Source organism: Primulina huaijiensis, chromosome 3 (assembly GCF_012295235.1).
Source record: "Primulina huaijiensis isolate GDHJ02 chromosome 3, ASM1229523v2, whole genome shotgun sequence".
Lineage (NCBI taxonomy): Eukaryota > Viridiplantae > Streptophyta > Magnoliopsida > Lamiales > Gesneriaceae > Primulina > Primulina huaijiensis.
The window spans coordinates 981,413-1,002,362 of NC_133308.1; the positions used below are offsets into that span (position 1 = coordinate 981,413).

At 35.9% G+C, this 20,950-nt stretch overlaps 5 protein-coding genes and 1 pseudogene across 6 annotated transcripts; 3 read left to right on the plus strand and 3 right to left on the minus strand.

Moving 5' to 3' along the window:
• Positions 1-4,547: 4,547 nt before the first annotated feature.
• Positions 4,548-6,963, plus strand: LOC140974620 (F-box/kelch-repeat protein SKIP25-like; annotated as a pseudogene).
• A 221-nt stretch (positions 6,964-7,184) lies between these two features.
• On the plus strand, positions 7,185-8,995 carry LOC140972823 (short-chain dehydrogenase reductase ATA1). The gene is made up of 2 exons (XM_073435267.1): positions 7,185-7,961; positions 8,153-8,995. Exons 1-2 carry the CDS (start codon positions 7,909-7,911, stop codon positions 8,949-8,951), a joined length of 852 nt encoding a protein of 283 aa, XP_073291368.1. The 5' UTR covers positions 7,185-7,908; the 3' UTR covers positions 8,952-8,995.
• A 99-nt stretch (positions 8,996-9,094) lies between these two features.
• Positions 9,095-10,218, plus strand: LOC140972824 (glutathione transferase GST 23-like). Its single transcript, XM_073435268.1, has 2 exons — positions 9,095-9,599; positions 9,823-10,218. The coding sequence occupies exons 1-2, from the start codon at positions 9,288-9,290 to the stop codon at positions 10,177-10,179; spliced, it is 669 nt and encodes a 222-aa protein (XP_073291369.1). The 5' UTR covers positions 9,095-9,287; the 3' UTR covers positions 10,180-10,218.
• Positions 10,219-10,446: 228 nt separating this feature from the next.
• On the minus strand, positions 10,447-13,280 carry LOC140972822 (pentatricopeptide repeat-containing protein At3g03580-like). Its single transcript, XM_073435265.1, has one exon. It carries the CDS (start codon positions 13,263-13,265, stop codon positions 10,584-10,586), a length of 2,682 nt encoding a protein of 893 aa, XP_073291366.1. The 5' UTR covers positions 13,266-13,280; the 3' UTR covers positions 10,447-10,583.
• Positions 13,281-14,593: 1,313 nt separating this feature from the next.
• Positions 14,594-15,046, minus strand: LOC140974621 (aspartic proteinase CDR1-like). Its single transcript, XM_073438173.1, has one exon. It carries the CDS (start codon positions 15,044-15,046, stop codon positions 14,594-14,596), a length of 453 nt encoding a protein of 150 aa, XP_073294274.1.
• Positions 15,047-16,543: 1,497 nt separating this feature from the next.
• On the minus strand, positions 16,544-20,325 carry LOC140972825 (AUGMIN subunit 7-like). 2 transcript variants are annotated; one of them, XM_073435269.1, is made up of 9 exons: positions 20,090-20,325; positions 19,923-20,008; positions 19,337-19,398; positions 18,811-18,902; positions 18,580-18,705; positions 18,040-18,142; positions 17,823-17,930; positions 17,573-17,671; positions 16,544-16,891 (listed from the first exon to the last, which is right to left on the minus strand). In XM_073435269.1, the coding sequence occupies exons 1-9, from the start codon at positions 20,221-20,223 to the stop codon at positions 16,694-16,696; spliced, it is 1,008 nt and encodes a 335-aa protein (XP_073291370.1). In that variant the 5' UTR covers positions 20,224-20,325; the 3' UTR covers positions 16,544-16,693. The 2 variants fall into 2 exon arrangements, with proteins under 2 accessions (XP_073291370.1, XP_073291371.1); XM_073435270.1 differs by having other exon boundaries at positions 18,040-18,130; positions 20,090-20,323.
• Positions 20,326-20,950: the final 625 nt, after the last annotated feature.

Consider the following 20,950-nt stretch of genomic DNA (forward strand, 5'->3'; position numbering starts at 1 on the left):
TTTAAAGGTCTTCTTCCACCAGTCGCCCTGGGAGGACTCTCCCATCAGCATGTTCACGTACTGGAGGATAGGTGAGTTTGTAAATAATGTTAGAATATTATTTTCTACAATGGGTCTCATCTTTTATAAAATAGTAAAAACACAATTTTACTTCTGCCATTTTCCTTCAGAGAACTTTGGGCTTCGGAGGTTAATAATCTAGTAACAATATTGACTAGCCCAATCTTGTTAAGATAATATTTCCTCCTTTCAAAATTAATTTATTAATTAATAATAACAATGAATATACATTTCAAATAGAAAAATATGAGCTTAAAAACTAGAGTTGAGATCGAAAACTGCTGAACAAGTTTTCGGCTTGGGCTAATTGATTAAATATGACGTTGGTTATTTATGAAACAACCTTGCCCTTCTTTAACCTTCTAGAATGATTTTTTTACTAACACTTCTGGGCCAAAATAATTTAGCCTTTAACTTCCTGATCCATGTTTGCAATTAATTTTTTGGGTCATATGAAACGTATGCATTTGTGTTTATGGGCGTGTCAGTTGTCTCTTTTGCTTTCTTTTTTTTTTTTGCTACTAAGATGTTTCATATTGTCTATTTTTTGCCCACTGATTTGTGATCGAAATTGCAAATCTATCTTGTAAAAAGACCAAAATAGATTTTGATTCGAACGCCACTTCTATTTTCCTCGGTTTGTGTGATGGCTATATTTTAATTAGACCCAAAGTTATTTACAAACAACACATTAAATGACACCGCACACTTTCATTAGAATCCCATCAATCCTAATACTATATGATTTCTACACTTTAAATATATAATTGAGTAGACTTTATAAATCACTTATTAGACTCAAAATTAATTAGATAGTATATATAATATAATTGTTATTTAAATATGTAAGCCCATCGTAAAAAATAATATTTCTAACAAATAACTCATATATTATGATTTTTTTTCTTTTTTCTGTCACTAAAAATATTATTTTAATGAAGTTTTATTGTGTGCGTTCTAATCGGCTCATCGTTGCATTCTGTATGCATATGGGTGCGATTTCAATCTTCCCATCGTTGTATGGTGATGACAACAGTATGGACTATTGGTTCAACATGTTTTTTTGGAGGGGAATCTATGTCTTGGCTGCTGTCGGTAAGTTTTAATATAGTCTGTTTTACTACAAGAATATAGTCTTTTTTTCCCCTGGAGCTATCGTGTTTAATTTCTAGTTTTCTGTTTGGTAAAGCCTTTGGCAGTGCCCCTATTAGAACGCCTTTACCAATTTTTTCATTTCATAGACACCGATCGCGGACACACAGGAAACACACAAAAGCAGGATTGAACAGAATTCAGCGGCAAGACTTATTTTTAAGAATTTTTGGTAAAATTAAAATTATTTCGTTAGCGAGTTAATCTTCTCACGCCCACTCTCTCTGCCCAAGAGTTAAACAAGTTGCAGAAGTGCGAACAAACTTTTTAAAAAAAGAAAAGAAAAAAAAAAGGGTAATTTATACAACCAATGTCAGCCCCCACACCACCAAAAAGCAAAGGAAAACAAAAATTGATTCAGCCACGCCAGAGCCATCTAGAATAACAGTAATCTTATGCAGAAACGACACACTTTCATGCATATATGGGGGTAATTGATTGAAATACCTGCTTGAGAAGATCGGAATAGGACGACGGATTTGACGATACTGGAGTTGACATGACAAAAGGGGTTTTGCGAACGGAATCCGATGGGAATTATAATTCAAAAAAAATATTTCGCTACGTATTAGAGTTTTTTTTTTATTACAATTTGGTCTTTCCTTTTTCAGTATGTTTCATATTTTAAAAAAAAAATTGAAGAAATATTATTATTCAAAAGAATATTTGAATATTAGAGTTCATAAAATAATTATATATTATTATTTAATCCATATATGTATATTAGTTGATTTATTTTAAAAAACAAATATCATAAATGTTTTTTTTTTTGAAAGACAAATATCATAAATGTTAAGTATTTTTCAATTCCTAAAAAAATTAATTTGAAATAAACACAAAGATGATATTAATTGTAATACATTTCCTTTTAGCATAAGCACATTAATTTGATAGAATTTTAATATCGAGTTTTAGGAAATAAAAATATATATACAATATTTAGAAAATAACAGAAGGCATGGTATGTATCCGGGGCGGGGAAAAATTCACACTACCAATTGTTATAATTTTCTCTATGAGATTAGTAATTAATTACTTTATATTTGATATTTATTGATGTCAAGGTCGATTCGATTCATATTTATAATAAAAAATAATATNTATTTATTTTAATTAATAAATAATAGGACGTTGCCATATTTAGCATGAAAATTCGCATATTTGCATGAGAATCATAAATGGTGAAGCAACCACCCGTCCCTTGTTGAATCCGCAGCCCACCATTTCATCGATCGATCCTTGGTGGCTTGCCTGAAAAATCAAGATACAGCAAAAAAGAAGATGCAGATCCTCAAAATCAATGCCAAACAGAAAACGAATACACACAACAGATACATAGAATATTAATGGATGAGGATGACAGGGAAGGAGACATCAGGGTTCCGTTGATCTCTTTCCTCTTTTGCCTGTGCCTCATCACCGGCGGAATATTCCTCGCCTTATACGTCTTCGTTCCAAATCTTTCTCAGCCCTGGTACCCAGTCACAGCTTTCGTTCTCATCGGATTGCCTTGGGTATTCTGGTTCTTAACCTACCTATACGCCTGCATGAAAGGATGCTTCGGCGGTGGCGCAGTAGACAGCCGACAGATCTCCAGGAGACAAACCACCCGGAACGTCTCCAACTCCGCCTCCGCCATGCAGAATCATGGCAACCAACAGAGCGGTGGAGTGAATTCATCCGTCGCCTCTTCCAGGGAATCCGAGATGCCGTTGACCTACTCTGTGTAATTATATAATATTCAGCTTGTTCAGTTATTTGTTTATAAATATAAATTTTCTGATCATCTATTAATCTCGGGCATAGTTGAACTCTATAGTTAATTTCATACGTAATTTTTTAATTTATCTTCTATTTACTTTAAAGTTTATATGGTCGCATGCAATTGGCTTTGTTTGAGCAAATTAATTCCTCTTTAATATTATATATATGTTCAGTATCAAATTAAACATAATATTTCTCACTTTATTACTTGATTTTCCTAAAAACTCTACCACGGAAATTTCACAAAAAGTATTCTCAGACAATATCTTTGAAAAATCAGTACATAATTTGAAGCAAGTCTTGGAAAGTACATGCATGCCAACGTTTCTTGTGCTTCTTTACTCTTTAGGTATATCCATCCCTCAAGACTAGAGGTGCCTATCAAATTTAGAAAGAGTTTCACGTAATTCTAGCTCAAATTATCAAGAAAATATCTACATTAGAATAAATAATATCGTAATAAACGTCATTTGTTCGATCGACACAAAAACAATAAATATTGATCTGTCAAAAGGTGTCTAAGATTGGTGCATGCATTCACCAGAAATTTCCATGTAAAATATATAGTAGACATCAATTTCGGAAAGTGGGCAGCAAATTAAATGAAACAGAGTGGAGATTTTTAGCAGGATACTGAAATTTGTGATGTTTATCTCACGAAAAGGCAAGATCACTTATCTGTATTTGCACCAAGAACTTTTGAACCCATGCCAACTGATAATTACGTACAAATACCTTAATCTTCCGCCCCTCTACTTTGATATGACAATTACCTATGTTCATATAATATTGTAAATGAGCTCATGGAGCACCAATATAATTTAAAGATTGCCTATATGTCATGGAGCACCAACATAATTTAAAGATTACTTTTACGTCATGATATAATATTCAATACGAAAATCAAACATCCCACATGTACCTAACATGGTTAGCAGATTCTGAGCAGGGGAATTGGTCTTCAAAAATATGATATAGAAGAACACAAAAAGTGGTATGCTTTTTAAGATAAAGATAGCAACAACTCTTGTTCTTTCAGGGAAAAAAAGTAGTAATCCGATGTTATTATAAGTTAGTTGCTTCACTCTACAGCATTTCTCCCAACAGATTCAATGGTTAGTATTTGTCCTTTTATGCGTTTTACCATATTTCCATTCAAAGTACTGAAACTATGATGTCCGCATTTGTTCTTATGCAAACTACTCCACTTGCCAATAAAAAGGTCCCATGCATGCATCCCTTTAATTAGCCCCTCGGACTAACATATCAGTTGGATGTGAAAGTTGCCTTGAAATTCAATAAATACAGCATAAGAAAAACAACTGAAAATTAAATATGAAAATACTCATTTTCTTTAGTAAAAGTTTGCACCAATCATGTTCGAAATAACATAGGTGAAATTGGGAGATATGAATCGAGTTGAAGAGGTAACAAAATGGACTACCTGCTGGTCCATGGAAAGTGGAAACCACTCTTATATATACTCCTGATGGACAAGGTGTTTCTATATTCATAAACAATATGAATATAGTTGCAGAAAGCCACAACAAGAACAAAGATATCATCAATGAACCGATGAAAACCTGCAAATAAACTTGCAAATCAAGTCGGTCTTACTACCTGGCTTACCTGACCACCTAGCTCAGCACGTCTTTCAACTCTACAACCTTCACTTCTCGATAGCGTCTGTCTTTCATGGCGTCAACTCATATATTCTCCCTCCTTTCCTCCATTCTTCTCTCTATATGCCGTCTTATGCCAAACTACAACAACTAAGTATCCCTTCATCAAATCTGTCCAATTAGGCAGATTCCAATGCCAATCAAATTCAATCGCCTTCTTCTCTTTTGAACCCGTGTCCTCAACATGGAGAGCACTCCCAACTCCTCCAACCGATCCACCCATGTGCATATATCCTACGTCAACATCCTTCTTTCATATCAAGAATTCTAACTATTCAATCTTTAACTGTGTCGGGGCGTTTGGTGCTTATAGCTGCAACCACCGACAAGTTCTCCCAGCTCTAACTCATCCATTAGTGTTCAACCCTTTGTCCGGTAAGTGGTACTATGGACCTCCATTCTCTAGTCCTCGGCTCTGGTGTGTCGCCGGATCAATAAATGGTGGAATATATGTGGCAAGTGGTTTAGGCGCACAATATCAAGGTGAAGTAGCACGGTCTATGGAAAGATGGGACACGTCAAAGAAGGATGTAGATTGGCACTGGGAAACAAGAGCTTCGTTCAAAGATGAAAGGTTTAGTCGAGAAGCTGTCGAAGCATTAGGATATAGAGGTAAACTATTCATGGTAAATAAATGGCGGTTTATGATGTTGTGATGAATCAGTGGCATGAAATGCCAAGGGGAATGCTGGATGGATGGAACGGGCCAGCAGCAGTATGCTCAAACTACTCCCACTATAATGGGGCCAATACCAAAAACAAACTAAAACCAATCAAATGCTCTCTGTCTTTTTCATGTACTTATTTATTCAGAGAAGGTTTTAGGATGACTTGCATGGGTACAAAAAAAAATAGATAACTTTATCTTTCACACAACCAGAATCTTGATAAACACTACTGTTGGGATGCAACCAAAGTCCCACATTGGAAGATCTAGAGAAAGATCATGGGTTAATAATGATGGAATGATATCTCCATTGGTATGAGGCCTTTTGGGTGGTTCCAAAAGCAAAACATGAGAGTTAAAACCCAAAGTGGACAATATCATATCAGTGTGGAGATATCCGGATTCCATTGGTCCTAACAAGTGGTATCAGAGCCATGGTCTAGATCGAGCCGTGTGGGTAGAATCCTCGATACCTAAAAACGAAGGAGGTGAGGGCTCCCGGTAAAAATCCTTGATTAAACTCTCGAGGTGGTTTATACTCCCAGTATTCATGTAAGGCGTACGCTCCAACGCAGTGAAGTGGAGTAACCTCGATTGGAGGACGAATAAGGCTTGAGGGGAGGCTCGGACCATGAGAATAATATTGGAACTTCGTTTGAGGGGAGGATTGTTGGGATGCAACCAAAGTCCCACATTGAAAAATCTAGAGAAAGATCATGGGTTAATAATAATGGAATTATATCTCCATTGGTATGAGGCCTTTTGGGTGGTTCCAAAAGCAAAACCATGAGGGTTAAAACCCAAAGTGGACAATATCATACCAGTGTGGAGATATCCGGATTTCATTGGTCCTAACAGCTACAGTTCGCATTCTCCACTTTAATTTTTTGAGAACATACGCTATTGGAATCACACTGGGTAACAAGTACTACAGCTACATGCAATCCCTTTTCCACAAAGATTTCCATTTATTCTACTTTTACCAATTTTTGCTAAACTATCAACAAAGACCACGTCATAGAACCTCGTGTCAACTTTTTTATCAAGCGGAAGGCTTACAAGGATCTTTATCCCGACAAGTGTGATACAGAACTAAAGACAAAGATAACTGCTTCCTACCACATATTGGCAGCCTAAACTATATTATCCCGACCTAGACTTTTACCTGCAATCGTAGTTCTAGTTATTTTATTTCCATAACTTTAACACAGGTTATTATATAATCAGACACATTAACAACTTTAGGTCCCCTGACATTCACTGGTTTCCAACTATTTCCATGCCAAAGGTACTTCCAGTATAAATTACATTCCAAGAAAAAAATACAGATAAAGGCCTTTTTTCACAATTAAAGACTAAAACCAAAAAGAAGTAAATGTGATCTATGATAGCAAACAAAACCAACAGTGCACTGTGTTATTTATGTTTAGTTAATAGATTATGAGGGACGATTTTTTATTTTTTTATTTAAAACAAAATACATATCAATCATCTGCTCATCAGAATATCATCATTTGACCTCTGCAATTGCTTGAGGATATTTGTTGGATATTTGGGAAGCAAAATATAAGAATAACAAGAAAGAAACAATTTGAGAAAACAAACAATATTATTATTAAGCAATTAATTGGTCATTTATATAACATAACCAAGATAGAGCCCTAATCAAAATAAAATTATAGAAGTCTGATACAAAAACTCCTGTGAGACGGTCTTACGGGACAATTTTGTGAAACAGATATTCTATATGGGTCATCTACGAAAAAGTATTACTTTTTATGTCAAGTATATTACTTTTTATTGTAAATATGGACATGATTAATTCGTCTCACGAATAAACTGAAACAAATCCTCCTACATCAGATAGTGTAGCATCTTCATTAAACAAAATCATCATTTTTACATTGGAAAATCTTGTGTGTAGCAAGCTATCGATGCACAAAGAAATTTGTACACCACCATCTCTGAGTCTCCGTAACAATAACATGACATCACTTCGACGTACCATAAAAAATACGATTATGGCTTATATTATATTACAAGAAAGCTATGAAGTATTTAATAGTTTCTTCTAAGAGAGAACATTTCAAGAGATTTTAGTCTTATTTAGCACATATTCAAATACTTAAGGAGCCTCATGGATCATAGCATTGTAACATATCCTAAATCATGCAGTTCCATGCCCACACATTCTTCTGCGGCATTCTATCAAACAACTTGCTCATGTTTCTTGAAATGTATACATTAAATAGTGACCTGAATTTTGTAATTTACCAACATATGCTCGAAATATAGTAAAAGGTGCAAGTAATTATTCACTGGAGAAAAATATTTCAATCAAGTCATGTATTTCATGAAACCAATAAAAAAATTCAAAGGATGCAGCAATCAATTTGGAGAACGTAAAGATGCATTAGACTCTTCTCTCGGGACAATATTTATATTAACATCGGCAGCCTTCGTAGTTAGAAATTAGTTGTGGTAATCATGGAAAATGTGTGCAAGTGTAAACAATCAACAATCTAGATACAGGAAATTTCTATATATGAGCCAATAATTGCTTTAAACCATCTTGCAAATGAAATGGGTTCGGTTGGGGAGACAGGTGACAACACTCAAATTCTCCCTTCACAACGGTTGGTACAGAAAAACTTTCTAACCCAGAAAATTTAAATTTTGCGTGCAAAGATTGGCATGTGGCCTCTGTTATCTACATTTTTGAGTGATTCCTAGAGGCGACTACCTGCTGACACTAACCATGTGTGGCCTGCGTAATGCTACATTTGATTGATCGATGCTTCTTATATTCTGAAATCTTCATGTGCAGGTTATTCGGAAAAGTTGCCATCATAACTGGTGGAGCAAGGGGAATAGGAGCTGCCACGGCAAAACTATTTTCCGACAATGGTGCTCATGTTGTAATTGCCGACATACTAGATGATTTAGGCACAGAACTAGCCGAATCAATCCAGGGTAGGTACACCCACTGCGATGTTTCGAAAGAATCCGACGTAGAACAAGCAATCCATCTCGCCGTTCAATGGAAAGGGCGCCTGGACATCATGTTCAACAACGCCGGCATATCCGGGCCAGAAGGAAGCATCACCAACCTCGAGATGGACCAAATGATGACCCTTCTAGCCATAAACCTGAACGGCGTAGTACACGGGATCAAACACGCCGCACGCGTCATGATCGAAGGTAAGAAAGGAGGTAGCATCATCTGTTCATCGAGCTCGGCAGCAATCATGGGAGGCCTGGCATCTCATGCATACACAGCGTCGAAAGAAGCCATCCTTGGACTGGCGAGGAGCACGGCATGTGAACTGGGCGTGCATGGGATTCGGGTGAACTGCGTTTCGCCGCACGGGGTGGCGTCGGAAATGCTGGTGGGTGGGTTCAGGAGGATTCTTGGGAGGGAGGATTTGAGGGCGGAAGACGTGAGCAGGATGGTGGGGGAAAGGGGGAGTCTTCTGCGGGGGAGAGAGGCGAGAGTGGATGATGTTGCTCGAGGTGTGTTGTTTCTTGCAAGCGAAGAAGCAGGATATATCAGTGGGCATAATCTGGTTATAGATGGAGGCTACACTTCTGGTTGCAGCCATATGAGTTTCATGTACCAAGGCTGATGCCATAACTAAATCCAAATTGTGAATAAATAAATAAAATGATGATATTATCATATTAATTGTTGCTCAATGTTATGAGTCGATGGGTCATAGAATCTCTGGCTTTGAAAATCTGGCCGGCAAAATTCAATAAAACAGTGGAGGAGCGACAGGCCGATTATTTCTTTCAAATAATTAAATATTCTTGCGCCAGTTGATCTATAATAATAATTTGTGTAAGATAATCAAACCAAAACAATGGCCGGCCTTGGACCCTTGCTATTCACTTTCTTTTCAATTTCAATACATATATTCCTTTAACCACAGAAAATCAAAGGAAAATAATAAGAAACAAAAATGGCAGAAGATCTGAAGCTTTTGAGATCATGGTCGAGTCCATATGGTATGAGAGTGGTGCACGCACTCAAGATTAAGGCCATAGAACACCAAACCGTATTGGAAGATATGACCAATAAGAGTGCTTCACTACTTGAGTACAATCCTGTACACAAGAAAATACCAGTTCTCGTGCACAAAGGGAAGCCAATATGTGAATCCCTTGTCATTCTTGAATACATCGATGACACATGGAAGCAACGTCCCCTCCTCCCTCGAGATCCTTGGGACAGAGCCATGGCTAGATTTTGGGCAAAATTTGGAGATGAGAAGGTATCAAGACAACCCTTTAACTTTCTGTACATATATGATCTGATCCACCTTACATTTCCGAGTTTCAATTTCGTTCTGCTTCCAGAAACTTCTGACGTTGTGTCTATGGATGAGGGACTCATGCTCCGTCCCCGTGATACCCAGGATCTTGATTAGGATAGCATAAAAAGATTTATAATTCACGGTCTAACGTGTACTTTCTGGCGATGCATTTGAAATCCAGGTTATGCCATCAATATGGAGGGTGTTCATCTCTCAAGGAAAAGAGCAGGAGGAAGCTGTTACTTCAGCTATGGAGAACCTGAAATTAGTTGAAGATCAGCTAAAAGGGAAGAAATTCTTTGGTGGTGACACAATAGGTTACCTTGATATTGCATTTGGTTGGATGGCCAATTCGATCAGTATTCTGGAAGAGATAGCTGAGTTGACACTACTTGATGCAGAGATATTTCTACTTTTATCAGCCTGGATGAACAACTTCTCAGATAATCCTACAATCAAAGAATCATGGCCACCACATGACAGAATGATTGAAAAATATAAGGTCATTCGAGAAACGTATCTTTCAAAAGTAGTATGAAAATGGATCTCGTGTGATTTAGTAATAAGGAGGAAACCACTTCACTCTAGGTTGAAGATGAAATTCCCGTTGGGTTCTGAAATGTGAAACATGGTTGGAATAATACACTTTTCACACCTCGATTCCAAACTTGCTGTAAACTATTCAAGTGTTTGAGTTGAGAGTTAGTCAAGCTGAATAACTTCATAGTAACTTTAAGTTTGATCGTATAATTTGTTTTCTAGTAAATTGTTCATGGGTTCCCCCACTTATTCACAGGTCCCTCTAATGGTTCACACTCAATGTGCTTAAAACATTTAAGACTTGGAAACGGTAGCAGAAATGCAGATGCTAAAAAGGCAGTTCTCTGAGGCTTAAAAAACCAAATATATCATCCCTCAAAGAACTTATGTAAGGAAATGTTATCACCAATGATCTCCACAATTACAGGCTCCATCTTTAAATAGATGAAAACGATTTGAATCCCTGACTAATATTTCCCGATGCATGAATCTTGATATATACTTAGTCACAGTGTGGCAATCCCCACAAACCCGAAGATTTTTCATTACCAGCAAACTAGTACCAGGTTTTGTATGTAATACGGCAAACGCTATGGCCAGCCTTTCACTATGTCCACAAAGCATGTCTAATTTCTCATCCTCCTCTACATCATACAGGACAGATTTGACATCAGCGGCATATCCTTCCTTAGCCATCAAAGAAGAGAAATAATTCAGTAATTCCATCACTTCTTCGTGTTTTTCAAAGAATCGATCACCAGCTCCAAAATAGTATACCTTATTTTGAACCTCCGCCCAACTACATCCCGGATCTTTTTTGAGTCCTCTAGCTTTTAAAGATGTTCTTATCATTTCCACTTGATTCCACTTTCCCAAGGCAGCATAGGCATTTGATGCTAAAACATGATATCCTGGATTGTCCACATTTAATTCAATAATATGGTTAGACACATGTTCGGCCATCTTCATGTCTCCACTTGCTCGGCAAGCACTAAGCAACGCTCCCCATATACTTGCATCAGGCTGCAATGGCATTGAAACTATGAATTTCTCTGCTTCAATTAATAGGCCGGAGCGTGATAGAAGATCAACAACACATGCATAATGTTCAAGCCCAGGCTCAATATTGTAGTCTTTCTTCATTTGTTCAAAGCAAGTTCGCCCTTCTTGCACCAAACCAGAATGGCTACATGCATATATTATGGCAATAAAGACGATGTGATCCATATGAATACCAGCTGCCTTCATATTCTCAAAAACTTTAAGAGCTTTCCTACCTTCACCATGCATTCCATAAGAAGCTATCATTGTTGTCCATGAGACTACATCTCTTGCTTTCATCTGCTTAAAAACCAGTACCGAATTCCTTAAATTGCCCGTGTTAGAGTACATTTCCATCAAAGCATTTCCTATTGGAATAATGGACTCAAAACCCAATCTGAAAATGTAACCATGCATCTCCTTCCCTTGCCGTTTCGCAATGAGAAAGGAACACAAAGGTAATGCACTTAATAATGTTGGTACATCTGGAAACATTCCTTCCAATCTCATCTTTTGAAGTATGCTAAAACCAAGAATACTATTCTCAGAATAACCACAAGCAGCAATAACAGAATTCCAAGAAACTTTATCTCGAATTTTCATATTTTCAAACTGTTTCAATGAATCCTCAAATTTTCCACACTTGGCATACGTATCTACAAGTGCATTACCCACAATCTGAACAGAATCAAATCCTTGTTTTATTATACCAGAGTGGAGTTCTTCTGCCAAATTTATATTTATTAATTTTGCACAAAGAGAAAGAAGTGTCACATAAGTGACAGAATCGGGTTCACAAATCATCCTCATCCTACTAAAGAGCTTTATTGCTTCCTCGTAAAAATGGTTTTCAACATAACCTTTAATAAGAGAGTTCCATGATACCAAATCCGGACTTCTCATGCTCTCAAAAACTTTGCTAGAACCTACCAAATCACCACATTTGGCATACATGTTAATGATGATATTAGTTGTCTTTGTATCACACTCGTATCCATTACTAACCATGTAATCGTGGACATATCTTCCCAACTTTAAGTCCCTAAGGTAAGTACAAGCACGGAGAACTGATGTAATTGTCAAAATATCAGGCTCGAAATGACCCACCATATCTGTAAACAACCTGATTGACTCTTCGTACAGAGCAGATTCAACATATCCACAAATCATAGTATTCCATGTCACTTTGTCTCTGTCAACCATCTCATGAAATATCTTCTGGTAATTAACTGACATATCAAACTTTATGTACATCGACAGCAACACATTATTGACGACCACATACCTACGCACTCCGATTTTCTCTACCAAGCCGTGGACAATCTCACCCTCCGTAATCTGCCCAAGTCCACCACAAGCCAGTATAACACTCGAAAATGTAGAATAGTCCGGCACTGAAAAATTCATTCTCAATTGAAAATATATATCCAAGGCTTCGCTGAAGAAGCCATTGGAAATATACCCAGAAATCAAACTATTCCAAGAAACAATGTCTTTGTTAGGCATTTTATCAAACACTCCCCGTGCTCGATCCAAAGCATTACACCTGGAATACATATCGATTAGAGCGTTATTGATATACAAATCAAACTCAAAACCCAATTCCAAAACATGCTCGTGTACAAATCTCCCCTTCTCAAAATCCTCCAAACCACCGCAGGCGTTGATAACAGAAGGGAAGGTATATTTGTCGGGTTCAACATTTGATGTCCTCATTTTCCCGTACATTTCCAGTGCTTTTGCATATAACCCATTATGTGTCATGGCCCGAACAATAGTATTCCAGATGTATGCATAGTTTGTAGAAGAATTGGCACGAAATACTGACAACGCAGAATTAGGATCTTTGAATTGAGAATACTTAGAAATCAACCGACCTGAGAAAAGCAAAGACTTTTGTAGACCAAACGTGATTATCTGGGAATGTAATTTATGGAGATCTTTCACTTTTGCAGCTGAAAGTAATGATTTCGAGAGTGAAGAGTAGAGCTCTTCGTTTCTTAGGTGTAAATTACTACATAGCTTCTGGTGTTTCAGTTTCATAGAACCAGGATAGAATTGAACTGCCGGCATGATTTGTTTGAAATAAATACTTCAATGTTTCTTTACAGTTTACACCTCGTAATTTGTCCAAATCGCAAATTACACCTTGAAACAAAGGCCAATTGGCGTCATTAAAATTCGTTGCAATAATTAAATATGATCTTAGTACGTACAATTATTCAAATTTAATTTCATTTTATTTATCGATCACTATTTATAAATATTGAAAATTAGGGATATTATAAAAGTCTACCAGCTTGATGGATTTTTCTATGCACATGAGCTGAAATTCAACCTGTATAGTGTACAATCCAATGATTTTGAAACTATGTGCTATAATTCTCCACGAGTAACATAGAATATGCCTAACTGGATACAACTTTGTTATTAATTAAATACTTGATCGAGTTTGATATGATATGGTCCTATTATATTTTAAGAGTTTGATATGATATGGTCCTCGAGAATATTATATTTTAATTTTGATCTTGTTAATAATAAATTTGTATTTTTAATCTTGTAATTTGTATTTTTTTTAAAAAAAAAATTGGTTATGTTAAAATTGATTTTTATTTTTAGTCATTTAAGTTTAATTTTTTTCGTTTTTGATCCTTTTTTACTCGAGACCATCGTATCTTTCGATTAAAAAAATGACAAAAAAAAAAAGTTAAAAGAACGAGAAATGAAAAAAGAATACAAGTTATAGGACTAACAGACAAAATTCATCTTGATATGACTAAAATTAAAAAAAACATAATATTTATATGATTAAAAATATAAATTTATCGTTAATATGACTAAAAATAGAAAAAATAAATTATATGATAATAAATATAATTTTTCCAAATTTTTATTAGGTCAACTTAATTACAACCCTACTTCATCATATAATATTTTACTAATATGCAAATTATATATTTAAACAGAGTTCTATCATAGCAAACATTTATTTATCTACAGAAATCCATATATATAAAACCTTCATTTATATTCAGCCCTATGCTTTGGTACAGTCAGTTGGCTTAAAAGTAACACTCTTTTCCAAGAAATCCATCTGCGGCAAGTTGCCATAAATCGCCATGCCGCTCGCCTTACCAAAACGTAAGGCACACGGAAGTGTTCGTAGTTCTAGCGAATTTGTTCTTCGCTTTCAACTTCACATCACCCCCTTTGAAATGGGCAATGACTTCCGGAATTTCAAGATTTTTTTCCTTGATAAATACTGTAGCATAAATCCAGCATCCGTAATGGATCCTCGATCGGCTTCACTTTAATATGGCTTCTTACAGCAGATACGAATTTGCGGTACAAGACAGGTGGCAGGAAAGTTAGCGTGATTCCAGAGTCGGTGATGATATTTTTCCTTCTCCAAAGTCATCCGATGAAACAGCTGGAGGGCTGTCGAAATAGTTCAGTTTTAGTTTACCGACGGTGAATCCTTTTAATGTCAAGAAGTAGAATGGATAGGGTTTTTTCGAAACAATAGGTGTTGAAGTCACCCCGGCCCCTGAAACCACAGCATTGTCACCGAAATTCAATTTGCTCCGCTTCAACGTTTGGCTCTGGAATGGAACTAGGCAGTATGAAAACTTTCCCCGGATCGTAGATCTAATTTTTGTGATTAGTGAGATTTTGCCACCTCCGAGACCAACAATCCCGTTTGCCCGATTACTGAATTCTCCATAATCATCGTGTCCACACTTTATGGTTAGATTAGGAATGGATACATTTTCGCCGGTGGTCGAGCCTAGAGTGATTTTCTTGGCCGCAAGATCACCCATGCAGGGATAAGCTCCATTCCCCGGGCTTTAGCCCGGGTGGTCCAATTTTTTTTTTAAAAAAATGTCTATGTAAATTTTGTATAATTTTGGAATAATATGACATTAGCCCGGGTAGATCAATTTAAAATATTATAAGATTTTAGAGTTTAAAATTCCAGCCCGGACAGAGACATATTTCTGGCTCCGCCACTGCACCCATGCTATGCGAGCTATCGCCTTACAACATTTCGTAAGCACAAGTATGCTGAGTTAAGTCACAATACGTTCTTGGAAGTTCATTGCATGGACTAGAAGAACAAGCGATCGGTTTTTACGTTGAAGATTGATTCGCATTTAAAAAGGGTGCTTTTTGTCGAAGCAACCGATGCAAGGCTTGCATTGTATCCATGTAAGATCGCTACCGGTATCAGCCACAGCTAGCGCTTCAACAGGTGGCGTGCCAAGGTAGAACCTCATCAGGTACTCCCCATAGTGGGAATAAAATCAACAGAGGGTGATCGTGGGTAACGTCGGTCTTGTGATAAAATCTCAGCACGATAGAACGACCGTTGAATGGATTTGGTCGCTCGTTTGAAGGTTGTTGAAGGAGGTTGTAAGGAGTCTCTGCGAATGAGATCAACGGTGAAACCAGTTGCTTCACTTACATCAAATGCATGCAGCAATGAAAATAGTTAGGATTATTGGCATACAAGCAATGGGCGATTGGAGCATTTTCTTGGATTATGTTGTAGAAGTAAAGGTTTATTTTGAGAGTCTGAGGTAGGAGATGAGATCCTGAGACACACATTTATATAGAGATATCTTGTTGAAAAGAATAAAAGAATTGCTATATCATTCCATAAATTTTTCCCTGAAAGGGATTTTCTTGGGCAGTACATTTATACCATCATCATTGAAAAATTCCACAAATTGATAAACCGGGAAGGAATTTTAAATGTTGAACGAAAATGTATGGACTTTCATTAACTCGTCAATATGTTGAAGTTTTGAGACTTAAATGCAAACATAAAGTTGCTTACACTCTAACGAAGTATTCGACTCGATGAATTAGGTGAACGATTGATTAGTAGTTAGGAGTTTGATTCTCTCTATCAACATTTTCTCGAACGAAACTGTCATAAATGACTTCCTCAATGCGATCAATCTTATACTAAAGTAACATAGAGTTGCTGACAATTTATTTGAAAAATAGCCTCCCATTATAACTGTGCTTTTCTAAATTTTGAACGATATTAATAAGTTGGGTATCATCAAACAGAATTAATTTGATAATTTTGATTAGGAATTTCGACAAATTGATAATTACTTATTAAAATTATTTTCATTTTATTTCGGGATCGTATTAACTTATCTAAAGCTAGCCAAAAACCAATCTTCACGGAGGGAAATTCTTTTTTACAAGTGTTTTAGGATAAATTGATTTAATTTTCATTGATTTTGCTATTTTCATTATAATCAATTCGATTTTCTTAAAACTCAATTTGATCATGAAAAAAAACTTGGTTACACACAACACAATCCTTTTGATTTAACCGAACTTCTAATGCACATTCAATACATTCACCACTCAAATATTTTGACCCCACCAAAAAAATGGAAAATAAATAATCGAAAAGAAGAGCAGCATGCATGTTCTCCCTTTCACTTTTAGACAATAGCCTCCTCGCCTTTCTCACGAGCGATGGAAGCAGAGAGAATCGCAAGGTCTCGGTTCAAGAATGTTAATGCACTTTCACACTCGGAAATAATTCTCATCACAGAAGATGGCTTGCCAGCCACTGTTTCTGAAGAGCCAACGGTTACTGCTGTATATGAATCTCGAAGGTTCTTCAAGTTTCCCAGAAACTGTAAAAATTAAATACGAAACGAATTACTGCAACAACCTCCCAACCACTAACTAAATAATAGGACTGCTGTAAGAAATACAGCCTTTGACAACACAAATTGCATTGATTAACAAATCACGTACTACAGCAAAAAAAAAAAAAAAAACACATTTCCAGGCACTCATTCTATAATACTCGGACATATAAGCTATGTCGTGCAACATTTATGGATTTCTTTAACTGACTGAGAATGTTGCACAAAGAAAATCCATGAATGATAAGGTAAAATTTAAACAAGTATTAAAGCCTCACTTAAGTTATGTCATCACAACAAGCTAAAAATGGGAGTTCGGGTGCAAGTTTTAAGCTATAGGTGAGAAATGATGACACAATATTAGACGTGGTCAATAAGTCAAAATGGACAAGTTTCAGCTATGCTTGTAAAACAAAAGTATATATTGGATGATTCTGAACTTTTTCCCAGGTCAGAGACATGTTAAAAAAGATGTCACAAACTGCATTCTTATGTTTTAGCATTTGGATAAATAGAACTAGTACGAATGAAGCAAGTCATTAAAACTCTAGAGATGCTAAGCACGGTTATTCAAAGTTTATATTTGTTGAAAACACATCAAAGCTCAAAAGCACGCCAGCAATGACCAGTGAGTTACTCCACAGATGGAAGTTAAAGCTGCCGCACCTTCACAAGCATCTTATATGCTTCCAACAATCTATTTGCAGCTGGTCCAAACCCGTGAAGTTGAGGTACCTCCATCATGTGTGTCCAGGGGCGTATTTCCTGCATTTGGAGTGGTAAAAACAACAAGCTGAAACTTTAACAATGTTTGACATAATGTGGAACTGAATTGAATGTATTTGCACTTTTGTTCATCTCAAGAATCATATAATCTGAGCTATGTGATAAAACTTGGAGAAAACTGAGAACGAACCTTGGTGTAAATTGTATTAAAGGATCTTGCAGTTTCGAGAAAAGATTCCAGATGTTTCCGTAAATTTGATTCGGCTTCAGTGTAATCTTCATCAGGATTGTATGGATGCTAAAAAATTTAAGATGATAAATGACAACTGATCACACCGATGCATCCAACGACAAATGTTAAGGCGGTTGAAGTTTGTAACCAAGGTAGTAAAAAAGTATCAGGCAACCTTTGAGGCCAGAACATCAACCATCTCTTGAAGGTTCAGAAGTCGATTTGATTGATCATATAGCTGTTTTTCCAAATCAGATATATCTGGCCTACAAATGAACCTTTATTAAGTGAATAGAAAATCATTTTTCATGTACACACAAGAGCCAATAAGTCCTGAGTATTTTCTGTTTTAAGATGCTCTCTTTTAAGAGAAGTTCACAAAATTTTGAATTGTAAACTATTATCAAGCTTCTTGGTAAGAAACCTAATACAAAACCATGAGACACCAAATCTGGTATTGAAGACTAAACTACGTCAATAACAGATAATATAACAGAAAAAACCAAGTGTCGTCCAAATAAAAATACATTATAAGCAATCTCTTGATGACATGATAACACATCGCAAAAACAGAAGATCATAAATAAGCTCCAGGAAGACAACTTAACCAGATGTCTGTCATAAATAATATTTATTCTATACCAAAATTCGAGCCTAAAGAAAAGGTTTAATGGCATTCAAAGCAGCATTGCACAGGAAAATAATTACTCCTTACAATGGATATATAGATTGAATCTGCACATCTGCAGGAAACAACTTGCACTCTTCAGAGAAAATTTGAGCTTGTTTTTCAGCAATGGCATCTATTAATTGTATGTCTCTAGCCACTTGCACATCTATACTAAAAAAGGTAGCAAACATTTTATGCAGTCGATTAGATATTTTTAAAGATACAGTAGATTGATCAAATGAATTTGTTATTGACATTTTTCTAAAGTGTAAGCACCTCCACTCAGGGTTATCGGCATAGATGCTTGCCTCCACCAAATCCACGATAAGACGCAACATTTCCGTCCGATCTTCGTAGCTTCCCCGACCCTGCAATGAAAAGGTATAGCATCTAGTTATTAAAATCTCACAAAGCATGTATGTAGGCCCAAGTTACAACAAGACTCAGCCCTTGCTCTTAGCCTGGCTGGTTGAGATTTCGTAACATAAAAAATAATCTCCACGACAGGGTAATAGTGCATTGAGAAAACAATAATCACAGTGCCTTTATATGTGGCGAAATTTTTGGTCCTTTTCATTTAATTTAAAATTTATAAATCTCTGGGAAAAAAAATTCAAGGATGGTTTATTTATTTCTTCCTTCAGAAAAGGAAATTCAAAAGCATGGCCATGACAATGGAGGTTCATGTCACTGAAGTTTAAACTTTTGAAAAGCATACTAATTGGCACTACACATAATTAAATATAGCATTTTTTTACGATTGGAAACGATTTGATGATATGATTCCATAATATAAACTCACTTGGATGGCTTCAGTGTCTATAGTGGTGGTAATACCCAGAAACTTTGCTATTTCTGCCAAATCTGCAAAATTCATAGAACCACTTTATAACTATTTCACATAATCCATTCAGAACCCAAATCAAAAGGTCGCTTGTAGTCACTGTATAACCCGTAAATGCGACATTTTATACAATAAGTAAAACAGAAAAAGCCGCAGAGAGTTTCAAGAAGCCACATTCTCACAACAAAAGGTTTTATACACTAAGGCTACATTTTATACACTGTACAGAAAATGCCCGCAGAGAGTTCCAACAATGTGATATGACATGGTTCGTCCAACGTCGCATGTGAAAAGTCTGCCTTGTGCGTCTATAAACTCTTGGGCAACCTCACCTCAATAGCTAGCTTTTGAGCTTTTGAGGGTAAGTTCTACCCAAAGCTTGTAACAAACAAGCCATATTCTCACAACAGAACGTTCCAATTTTAGTATCGAGCAAAACAAAAATGTCAAAGCCAACTAAATTGGACACATATCATACCACATAATTAATCTTTAAGACATAACACAAGGAGAAAGGTAACACGAAGTCAAAAGTAGGAACTACATTGTATACGAGAGGTTTCTTCGTCCCGATCCACGGCATCCCCTTTTAGATTTTGCTGTGAAAATGGAGACTTATCTCCTAACAATCTGCAAAATAGGCAAAAAGATTAAACAACCATTCATATACCAGCTTTTACAGAGACATATAAAAAAAGGACCACATTTTACTTGAAGAATAGCCATTCAAGTAGAGCATAGCGTTCCATGCCAGCGAAAAGGAGTGACTGCGCGGGGGCATTGGCTCTGAAGTAATTCAGCATCGCTAGTTTTCTCTGTACTTCTTCCATTTGCTTCGACGCCATTCTCTTGTGCAAATCCGACTAATTCAATTACCGCAGTTTTTAGGGCTTAATTTTTATGAATTTTTACATGCAGTGATTATTTGAATTGTTTGTCGGTAATCGATTCGGAGCATTACACTGAAAATTAAGCGATTACACTTAAAAATATTTTGTGATTAAAAAAACTACAATAATTTATTCTTGTTCTTGAATTTTCAAATAAACTGAATATTCATATATTAAATCAAATTTGATTTTAAAATTAAAATTAAAAATAAAAAAATTCAAAATAATCTCTCAAAAAATTGATTAATCATTTTGTAAAGCATTTAAAAATATCAAGTTGAAATAATAAAAATGGTTTAGTTGAAACATTTTATCAAACACTTTGTATGTAATATTTTAGTATTTGAGACATATAAAATGTTTCAACTATACATCTTAAAAATAATAGCATTAACTAAATACAATAAAATAAGAGACGTTAATTTGTTTATAGATGCTCGAAGATAAAACTCATATGTTATCGTTTCTTCAATTTATGAAGGATTCACTAGAAGACTCTGATTTATACAACCTTTTGTACAATTTCGATTTAAGACTTATCAATTGCATAATCGAAACTCTTAGCATACTCTTGATGTAGGCCGCAACCTCACAATTAGCATAATAGTTTAATGTTTCTTATATCAAAACTACAAATGTAATCTTTAATATCTTTGTGTGAATATTATCATTCAACTATTCT